Source organism: Elephantulus edwardii, unplaced genomic scaffold (genome assembly GCF_000299155.1).
Source record: "Elephantulus edwardii isolate Elephantulus edwardi_28Jun2011 unplaced genomic scaffold, EleEdw1.0 scaffold00041, whole genome shotgun sequence".
In the NCBI taxonomy this organism is placed as follows: domain Eukaryota; kingdom Metazoa; phylum Chordata; class Mammalia; order Macroscelidea; family Macroscelididae; genus Elephantulus; species Elephantulus edwardii.
In genome coordinates this window covers 7,917,192-7,928,305 of record NW_006399791.1, presented here as the reverse complement: position 1 = coordinate 7,928,305, position 11,114 = coordinate 7,917,192, and the positions used below count along the sequence as shown (strand labels likewise).

At 48.7% G+C, this 11,114-nt stretch overlaps 1 protein-coding gene across 1 annotated transcript; it reads left to right on the top strand.

Moving 5' to 3' along the window:
• The first annotated feature begins 5,558 nt into the window (after positions 1-5,558).
• Positions 5,559-10,995, top strand: MESP2 (mesoderm posterior 2 homolog (mouse)). Its single transcript, XM_006885221.1, has 3 exons — positions 5,559-6,377; positions 10,526-10,646; positions 10,859-10,995. Exons 1-3 carry the CDS (start codon positions 5,559-5,561, stop codon positions 10,993-10,995), a joined length of 1,077 nt encoding a protein of 358 aa, XP_006885283.1.
• Positions 10,996-11,114: the final 119 nt, after the last annotated feature.

The following is an 11,114-nucleotide window of genomic DNA, read 5'->3' as shown; positions in this document are numbered from 1 at the left end:
GCTAAACACTGTGACACTGATGTGCCAAATGTGATAATGGTTACCCATGGTGGACAGTGTTTGGTGGAGCTCCCCAATTAAAACAAGCTTGGAGGCAGGAGTGGCATCCACTTCTGAAATGGCTTACCTCCAGAAACTCTGTGAACAGTGCTCAGGTCTTTTGTTTATAGGATCGCTATGAATCATCTATGACTTGACACACCTCACAACAACAAACCACCTTCCTTTTTAAAAACAAACAAACAAAAAAACCCCTAGAAATGAAATTCTTATTTTTCTGCCCTTAAATATGTGGGACATAATTTGGGAGGCTGGACTTTATGAGGTAAGATGTGGCATCAGGATTGGAGGATGGACTCTCAAGAGCCTGCACTATGCAGATGACACAATCTTGCTTGCTGAAACCAAAGAGGTCCTGAAGCATTTGCTGCACAAGGTCAAAAACTGCAGCCTTTAATATGGACTGAAGCTCAACATCAAGTAAACAAAACATTCTCACCACTGGGCCAAGTGGTAGCATTATGATAGACTGAGAAAAGATTAAGATTGTTAACAATCAACACTCTTGGTACCAGTAACCAGAAAATCAAAAGATAAATTACATTGAGAATGTCTGCTGTCAGGGACCTCTCCAGAGTACTGAAGAGCAATGATGTCAGTTTGGAGACTAAGGTCTGCCTGATCCAAGCCATGGTCTCCATAATTACTTGCTATGCATCAGAGAGCTGGACTATGAACAAGCATGATAGAAGAAGAGCTGATGCCTTTTAATTGTGGTTCTGGAGAAGAGTATTAAACATACCATGGACTGCCAAGAGAACAAATAGATCTGTCCTGGAGAGAGTGAAACCATACTGCTCCTTGGAGGCAAGGATTTTGAAGCTCCATTTCACATACTTTGGGCATGTGGTCAAAAGGAACCAGTCCTTGAAAAAGGACATCATACTTGGAAGGGTGGAGAGACAGTGCAGGAGAAGAAGACCCCAGATGAGATGGATTGACTCAGTGACTGGGGTAATGGGATTAGGTGTGTCAGAGTCAGTGAGACTGTCTCAGGATAGGGCAGGTCTCAGAGCTGTTGTACACTGTGGATCACTATGAGTTACAGGTGATTTGTTGGCACATAACAACAACATTGGTCACGGCAGCTATTATTTAGCGTATCTTAGCTGCCATAAATTGGGAGAAAAACCCCAACCAAAAACCAAAACACTCAAACACACCTAAAACTGTTGCTTTATAGTTGGTCTGACTCACAGTGTTAGGGAGTAGACCTGCTCTATCGGGGTTCCTTGGTTGTTATCATAACTGACACAGGTCAACAGCCTTTTTGTTTCCTGCTACTGCTGGATAGGTTTGAACCACTAACCTTTACATTAGGAGTTAAGGGCAAAACACTTGCATCACCTAGGGATCTTGCTGTAATGAATAAGGGGTGCTGGAGGAATTTTTAAATGTAAAACATGACGAGAAAATGGGATTAATTTCAAACAGGTTTTCTTTAGAAAGAAGTACCATTTATGACTTCACAAGGTTTAAACCAATGTAAAAATACTTTCTGCCCTCCACCAAAAAGTAGCAAGTCAGTGAAAGACAGGAAGGTCCTCAACACGATGGACTGACTGGACAATGGATTTGAACATGGAGGATGTTGTGAGCATGGAGCAGGACAGGACAACTTTGGATCTGTTGTTCCTGGGGTTGGTGTGAGTTGTAGTCAACTCAATGACATTTAACATCAATTACAACATAACCTCATGACTCCTGTGCATTTCTAAGGATATATGTGTCTGTGTAACTACAGAGGCCAGATCTGGAAAGCCACATTCAACCTGACCATAGTTCTTGGGCTTATCTTTCTGGGAGAGGTTACAAGGCACATTTAAAACTTTATCTATAGCACTTCCATTTCTTGAAAAGATTAGTGATGCAATTTGTATAAATAACAGTTAATTTTTAAAAACAGCCTCAATAAGGTTACAAGGCTACATACATACCCCAGCAGACTGGTGCAGGCTTATCTTTCCTACCCACCATCATTAACCTGGCCTTGATTATTGATGCCTGATTTTTGTTGTTGTTGTTGTTCCAACTGTTCAAAAAAGTCCCTCTCACTCCTTTGCCTTGGAATAAAATCCCAACTCTTGGTCTGAACATCTGAAAAATAGTTGTATTAACAGGTTTTCCTTATATGTGTGTGGATAGTATTCTACCACTCATAGCATTAACTTCAGGACAGATCTTGAAATGATTTTTTTTTTCTATGAAATCAACACCAGTGGCCCTCACTTTTTCACTCTCAGCATGGTGGATCACGTGATTGTCTGATTAAAAATGGCCAAGGCCAGTCCATCTCAGCTAACTTCTAGAATGTCGATCTTTACATATTCCATTGCATTTTTTCACAGCTTCCAATTTTCCTACATTCATGCTTTATACTCTCTTATATTCTAACTATTAACTGATTTTTAAAGCTGTTTCTCATTTTTAGTAACGTCTACTAGAATGCTCTACCTTTTATACTATGTCTAACAGTTCCTCTGAATTGTCCACGTTTTGGTGTGTGCCACTGCATGGGAACTGACCCATAGCTGACCCTCCAGCAGATTTGCAGAGGCAGTAAATTGTACAGGAGGAGACTGCCCATCCTTCTCCTGTGGAGCAGCTGGTGGGTTCAAACTGCAGTGCAGCAAGCATCTTACCACCAGGCCATCAGAGCTCCTTATCAAAAGATTGTCCATAGGGTCTTCAAAGGTCAGTTATTTCAGAAGACTTTTTAGTCTGTCTTAGTCTGGAAGCTCTGCTGAAATATGGCCACCATGCGTGCCCAATTCAGTCCATGGTCTTTTCGATCACCTGCTATGCATCTGAGAGCTGAACAATGAACAACAGAGGGACCCATGTCTTTGAGTTGTGGTGCTAGAGAAGATTGCTGAATATCTTGGAGAAAGTGAAACCAAATGGAGCAGCTTTGTCTCACATACTTTGAACATGTTGCTGTTGTTGTGTTGTTATGTGCCGTCGAGTTGCTTGCGACTCACTAGGAGAGGCTATTCCTTGGAGAGGAATAGTGTGCTTAGAAAAATGGGAGGGTGAGCGAAAGAGAAGACCCTCAATCAGATGGATTGACATAGTGAATGCAGCAATGGGCTCAAATGTGTTTGAAATTATGACGATGGCATAGGATAGGACAAGGTTCAGAGCTGTTGTTTGTAAATTCCCAATGAGAAATACTCAACTTGATGGCACCTAACAACATCCTGAGTCTGGGCCATGCCTGTCCCAGCACACCACTGTCTTGTACCTTGCTCCTGAAGCACCTTGTGGCTGGGTTTCCATTTGCATTCTTACATCTAGAATGCTCTTCACATGCCTCTCTTCCTTCTTAGGTCCAACTCATGACCTCTCCACCTCATTGACCACAGCTCTACTGTCTTAGCCTCTGGCTTCTGGGGTTAGCCCTTTCCTGACAGAACTCAGGGCACTGTCTTTAACCTGTCATTGATGCTGATGAGTAAGAACTTTTGCTTTATAAACTTTACTCTCTTAATTATTCTTCACAACATTCTAAGGAGGAGATACTTTTTTATTTTTTTAATAGAGAAGCAGTTCAAGCTCAAGTAGGTTAAGAGCCTTGCCCAAGAGCACGTGGCTAGTTAGCAGTGGAGTTCAGGTGTGCTCAAGATGACGATGATGATGATGATGATGATAAAACTGCTAGTCAGCTATCCAATATCCTGTTTGTTTCGCTCACAGACTGAAGGCTCATGCCAGCAGGGACCCTAGGGTATGCACACTGTGGTCCGCCATTCCTACTACCACTGAGTCAATCGCAGCTCATAGTGAGCCTCCATCAGGCTGTAAATCTTTCCTGTAGAAGATTGCTCATCTTTCTGCCACAGAGTGGCTATTGCATTACTTACTACATCATCGGGCCTTCTTAACAGGAAATCCATTGCTGCAGAGTTGATTCCAACTCATAATCAATCTCCATCAAGCCCAGAGACTGTAAATCTTCAGGGGAGGAGACTATCCATTTTTCTTCCTCACAGCAGCTAATGGTTTCAAACTACTGACCTTTTGGTTAGCTGCGCAACAGGCAAGACAGCATGTCATCAGAGCTCCTGTTTAACACTAAGTAGTTGTGGCTTTGGGTCAACAGCACAACACTCTATCTACTAGGCCCCAGAGCTGCTTATCTGACCCAAAGTGGCCCTCTATGAGACAGAATAGTCTCACAGGATTCCCAAGTCAGCAAACCTTAATGGATTGTTTGTTACGCATCTGAAGAGTTGGACAGTAACTAAAGATGACAGAAAGAATTGAGGCCTTTGAATTGTGATGTTGGGGGAAAAAAGCACTATTTCATGGACAGCCATGAAAAAGAATGAGCAACTATATCTTGGAGGGAGTGCAGCCAGCGTGCTCCTTAGAGGGAAGGATGGTGAAACTTGGCCTCACAGACTTAGGGCATGCTGTTAGGAGGGTCAGTCCCTGCTTGGAAAAGTGGAGGGCCAGCGAAAGAGAAGATCCTCAATGAGGTGGACTGATGCTGAGACCGTAACTATAGGTTCCACTGCGGCAGAGATGATGATGATGATGGAAGAAGACAGGGCAGGGTTCAGATCTGATGTTCACAGGGCCGCTGAGACGCACTTAACTCAACAGTACTGAACAACAAACCCTAAGAGGAACCCACTGTGTCATCTTTCTCTCCATGGTTGGTCCTATCTTTCCACTAGCACTCTAATACTTAAACCACTGTGCCACCAGGGCTATTGAGCAGTCATTCTAGGTGGTATTTTTAAACGTGTTAATACTATTGCTCTGATGTGGAGGAAACCTCTGAGACTCTGGGTAATCAACAGATCCATCTAGGCCTGCCTGGCTCTAAAGCTCCTCTTTTTCCATTTCCTTCCCTGGACCATTCACTGGCTCAGCTGGTCCATTTTTCTGAGGCAGGAACTGGAGTTGTGAGCAGTGAAACAGTTTTTGTTTTTTTCACTGTCTTTCGGTAAATCAGCAGAGGAAGGGTTGGAGATTCATGAAGGGTCCACTAGCAAGGTGCCTCTGAGGTCACCCTGGCCAGGTCACTAGGCCAGCACACCCCCAGGTATTGGGTGGAAGCTACTTGGACCAGCCCCCTGGGGCTCGGTGATGAGAGAGGCGGCCACTCCTCGCGGGGGGTCCAGGAGTCACTGACCCCGTGATCTCCCACCGTGGCACTGCCAGCCATAGTCTGCTCACTCGCCCAGTGGATGGGTGGGGGCAAGGGTGGGAGTGCGGTGAGAAGCTTGGCAGTTCCATCCAGATGCGAATTGTCCCTCCCGCACTTCCCGGGCTGCAGGGGCCTCCATTAGCGCCCCAGAGGAGTCAGAATCCACACCTTCGCAAATGGGCCCGCTTTCCCAGGGCCCTCCTGCCCAGACCTTCCCTGGGCTCTGTAGGTTTTGACACCTCTCCGTAACCTGGTAGGGGGCCACCTAGCACCTCTGGCCCGGATAAAAGCTCAGGCTTAGAGGTGGCCAATCCAGCCTGCAAAAGCCAGCAGCCCAGCCATGGCTCAGTCGCCTACTCCGCCTACTCCGCAGAGCTTCCTCAGCCGAGACCACTGGATCTCCTCGCAGGCTTGGGGCTGGGCTGGCCACTCGGACTCCACGTCCCCGGCCTCCTCCTCGGATTCGTCGGGTTCGTGTCCCTGCGACGGCACACGCGGCCTTCCCTGGTCGGAGGCACCTGCTCGCAGCGCCAGAGCCACGCAGACGGCGCCCCGACGGGCGCGCTCCGGGCCCCCGGGCGGCCAGCGGCAGAGCGCCAGCGAGCGCGAGAAGCTGCGCATGCGCACGCTCGCCCGCGCCTTGCAGGAGCTCCGCCGCTTTCTGCCGCCATCGATGGCGCCGGCGGGTCAGAGCCTGACCAAGATCGAGACCCTGCGCCTGGCCATCCGCTACATCAGCCACTTGTCTGCCGTGCTGGGCCTCAGCGAGGACAGCCTGCAGCGCCGGCGCCGGCGGCTCAGCAGCACGTCGAGGGGCTGCCCGCTCTGCCCCGACGACGGCGGACCCGCGCAGGCGCAGTGCATTGGCTCACCTGCTGGCGCTGCCGCGTTCTGGGGGACCCCGACTGCCAATCTCGGAGTCTTGGCAGCGCCAGAGCACCTCGAGAGTCGGGTCCCTGACATGAATCCTTGTGTGTCACCCCCTTCCTATCCCAGCATGCAGTCATCCACGCATCTGCCCAGAGAGAAAGACCCTGAGGCAGCTGTTTGGATGTCCCTGCAAACTTGTTCAGGGACAAAGACATCCCTGCAGCCTGGGAGCCCTGCTATTCCTTGGACGCCAGCCCCTGTACCTCCAGAGTTGGCTGCTGTGTACCAGGTACGGGCACACGCGCTCCCCACCCACTTTCCTTGAGGGCGGTCCCCAGGCTTCAGCTGGAAATGGTGGGAGAGGTCTCAAGTCTTCAAATGGTCTCATACTTTTTAGAGTTCAAATTATCCTGTCCATCCCTAGTAAGTGGTGGAGGCATGCTAAGAGGAGGATGGTAGGGCCCCTAACCTCTGGGGAAGTTAAGCCATCACCTCCCATCAGTGCCACCACCATTTTTCACAGCTGGAAGAGGAGGGAGTGCTTCGCTTGCTACAGTGGCTAGGCTGAAGGTAGCAGAAGCCACTGTTTAGTAATTGGCTCTTAGTGCTCTGTTAAGAGTTGATGAAGAAGGAGACAGCACTTCCTGGATATCCTGTGGGCTTGGAATTGGTAACCCTTATGTTTCCTTCAAACTTCATTAGGTCAGATTAATAGTCAACATATATTGATCCGTTGCTATAGTTATTCTTCAGTTACTATGACACCGTTCTTGAATTTTACAGCTCTCCCAAAACCCCTATGAAGTAGGTAATGTCATTATCTATATATAGATGAAGGGAGCTCTGGTGACCTAGTGGTAAGGAGTTTTAGTGCCAATTCAGAGGTGAGCAGTTAAAATCCACCACCTGCTCAGAAGGAGAAAGATGGACACTCTCCTCCCATGGGATTTACAGTCTGAAAACCTGCTGGAGAATCAGCTATGAGTCTGTTCTGGCTTCATAGCAATGACTTTGACTTTGCTGATTTATGTAGATGAAGATTTGCTATTGAGTAGGTCCTTGAGTCATGGTGACCCCTGTGTTATACAGACTGAACGCTGCTGGGTCCTGTGCCATCTGCATGACTGATGCTGATTAGACTGCTGTAATCCATTGTGATCCACACATAAAGCTTTCATTGGCTAATTTTCAGAAGTAGATTGCCAGGCTTTTCTTCCTAATCCCTGTTGGTTCAGCATCATAGCCTCCACTGACAATGGTTTTGCATACTGCGACTAGAACAGGCTAGCCAGGCCTCACAGCTAGTGAGTGGCAGAGCTGGCATTTGAACCCAGGCAGCATGAGACCAGATCCTGTGCGCTCACCCACTTTCTCCCTGCATCTGTGGTACCAGAGATGCCCAGAAGCTGCCAGGCACACCTGGGGCGCTTCCACACTCAGGAGACTCTCCCAGCACAGAACAGTGTGGCCCACTAACCGCTGCTCTTGGCTTTTGTTATATTTGGGTTTTGGTTTTTTTTTTTTTCACAGGGTACCACTGTGACCTCAGGGTCCTGCCTGACACTGGGAACACCACCTCTCCTTGCTCACCCACCGTGCCAGAGACTTGAGCCTCAGACACAGTTAGGGAGCTGGAGCAGTAGTGCAGAGGTGCTCCCCAGCTCTGCGGAGCAGGCCACCGGCTCCACGTTCCAGCTCAGTGAAGCGTGCCATGCCCAGAGCTCAGACGTGCAACTCAGTGACTGCTCTGAACTTTGGGAAGACAGTCTGGAGGGGGTTCACCTGGGCATCTACTAATCTCATGGCCTTGTGTCAGTTAGAAATGAGACCTCATTAACTACTTCTGTGATTTCCAAATTTGCTGTTAGCCAAGGATCCTGTTATCCAGGTGACTTCTACATAGAAGCTTTGTATGGAGCAGATATATGTGGGCTCCCTGACTACAGTGTAGGTTGGGACAGTGCTCTCACACCTGGGCACCCCCAGAATGCCCAGCACTCTGCAGAGCACAGCTGGGACTGCTCTCCGCCACAGACTGCTTGACCACAAAGGAGGCCAGGCAACAACTGGTGGGCTAGGGTAGCTTGGGAATTGAGGGACAGTTTATTAGCTCTAATTCTTGGTGACAATTGGCCAGAAGCCTATATGTTTAAAAATGTTTCCTTTTTTAAAAAAAACACAATAAAAATGTGGTTTGGTCTGTTTTTCCATCTGGGCTATTATTGCACTTGGTAAAGGTACAATGAACCCATACTGTCACTAACAAGTCATGCTCCCCTGCCCGCCCAGAACCCAGGCCTGTCAGGGTAGATGTGGCATCCTCACCTGCCAGTTTGACCATGTTTCTTGCACCTGGGCTTTAGGCCAGGTGCTCCATTTGATTTGCATTGCAGAATGGCACAGGTGGCCAGGTTGGGTCTATCTGCTTGTCACAGGTCCATCACCTCTGCCTTTGCCCTTTCCTATTCTTCAAGGAACACTCTTGCCAATCTATGTGGGTGCATGCTGTGGTCAGACAGACAGGGACCCATAGTGGGGAGAACAGAGGCCCAGAGACCTGTGAGTCAACACCCTTCACAGGTACACTCCCATTCCTCCCACAAAGGATGGCTAAGTGGATCCTATGTGTTAGGCCTGCTTTATATGCCTGAGATAAAACATTCACCAACTAGCAGGGTGAACTGCAGGGAAATAAGTGTCCATAGTCCAAGTCCCAAGTGCAAGGTTGCAGATTTGTGGGCCCACAGTGGCAGCCTGGGGGACGTACTCTTGACAGTGTGATGTTTGTTCTTGCATTTTCTGACTGATTAGTCCTGGCTGCCTGGATTTGTGAGTTCTTAAACAGAAGTACAAGGCACCACCTGGCACTTGGAGAGCTGCCATGATCCATTTCTGCATAATAGGTGACCCTGGAGCAGAGCACTGATGAATGTGCAAGAGCTTGCCAAGAGGAGGGAAGGGAGCCTGACAGGCCCAGGAAACCGCCCGAACCAGATTGAAACCATGCTAGTGAAGCCTCCCCTCAGTCTCATGTGGGACAGTGACAGTTTGAACTGGAGTTCAGTTTGGTGGGGCAAGTTGTGGCAACTTGGTGAGGCATTTGGTTTCTGGTATCCTGGGTGACGGGGCGGAATGGAAAGATTGGAACTAAGGAAAAACTGATTAAAACCACATGGTAGGAAATAGCACCAAACAGGGAAGCCAACCAGGAGGCTGTTACAACATTGGGGGAGAAAAGGGGAGGCAGGAAGATCAGATTGACAGGTTTGATGTAGAAGCTCTCAGCCACTGATGGCCTTCACTGGCAGTCCGTCCTTGCTTGCTGACCTGGCCTGAGACATCGGGCAGGTCTCTCTCTGATGAATTTCCCCATCCCCTAAAGGGAGTGCTGCTGTTCTTCTTCTAATCCAGAATTTGTGGGTTTTGATTGCCACTTCAGGGCCCTTCTGTTTCTATCAGCTACAACGAGAAAACCTTTAGAAGTAGCAGAGACCAGGCCCTGTGTCAGACCGGCAACACCAAGCCAGGGTCCCATGGTTGCCTCTACCTCATGGTGACCTGCCTTCCTGTGCCTCTGAGCAGAACTGAACTCTGGAACGATTCCAAGGCCATGAGTCTTGGAAAGCAGATCCCTCCGAGATTCCTCCACCTGGGATCATACCTCCAGCTTTTCAGTTTGTAGTAGTAATTGTTGTTATGTGCTGTCAAGTTGCTTACAACTCATAGCAACTCTATGTACAACAGCTCTGAACCCTGCCCTATTCTGAACCAATTTCATCATCTCTGACACACCCACTCCCATTACCCCGTCACTGAGTCAATCTATCTCATCAAGGGTCTTTCTCTCTTTTGAGATGTCCCTCCACCCTCCCAAACATGATGTTCCTTTCCAAAGATGGGTCCCTCCTTGTGATATGCCCAAAGTATATCATATATCAGATGGATCTTCAAAATCCTAGCCTCCAAGAAACAGCCTGGTTTCATCCTCTCCAGGAAGAGAAATTCTTTGTTCTCTTAGCAGTCTATGGTATGTTCAATACTCTCTTCCAGCACCACAGTTCAAAGGCATCAGTTTCTAGGAGTACTTAAATATTGAACAATCCAGCAACTCCACTTGCTGTGGAATTTTTAGGCAGGTTACAAAAACTCCCTGAAAGTCCGTTTCCTCTCCTATGAAGACCATAACAGCCCCTCCCTTCCAGGGTTCTTGGCACAGAGTAAGCATTGAACAGTAGCTATGTACTGACAGTGACCCAGTCTAGGCCTCAAACCTGGGTAGGCGTCGAACCACCTGCTTCCAGGGGCTGCCTGGGAGACACATTTGAGATGCTGGTGGGCAGAGTGAGGGAGGCCGCTGTTTGAGCTAATCCTTCCTCCCTGGTCCCCTGTTTTTCAGAGGTAGCTACCCCAACTCCTCCCACCTGTGCTTCATCCCAGTACCCCACTCTGGTCTGCCCTCCGCACAGTGCCTGGGACAGAAGAGAGGACCTGTTGCAGATGCCCCGACACTTTCTTCTAGGAGCCATGGCCATCATCTCCTACTACACTGAACATTCAGGTATAGCTTACCTGGGCCTTGCAAAAACCTTGCTATGTAGATGGTGTGCCAAGTTGGCACATGGGGAAAGTGAAGCTTGGAGAAGTGAATGAGAGCAGCTGCTCCTCATGGCCTTGACTGGCAGATGGAGCACGGCCCAGGGAAACCCTCCCTGAGGGTTTGTGACAGTCTCCTGCTCTGCAACCTTGAGCTCTGGGTGCCCTTATCCACAGCACCAGTTCCTGCTGGCCACAGCCACATGACCACTATGAATGCCAGCATTGTATGCTACCAGGCCTACATGCAGGCAGAGTGCGGCTATCACAGTCAGAAAGACAGCCTTTATCTCAGAGAGCTGGGAGGACCCTAGGAGATGTGTGCTTAGCCCAGTGCCAAGCACAGAGGAGACAAGCAATGCCACCTCTTCTCCCTGATGGGCCATATCCCTTCTACCTTGTCCTGGTAGCCTGGAACAAACAGGGATTGGAG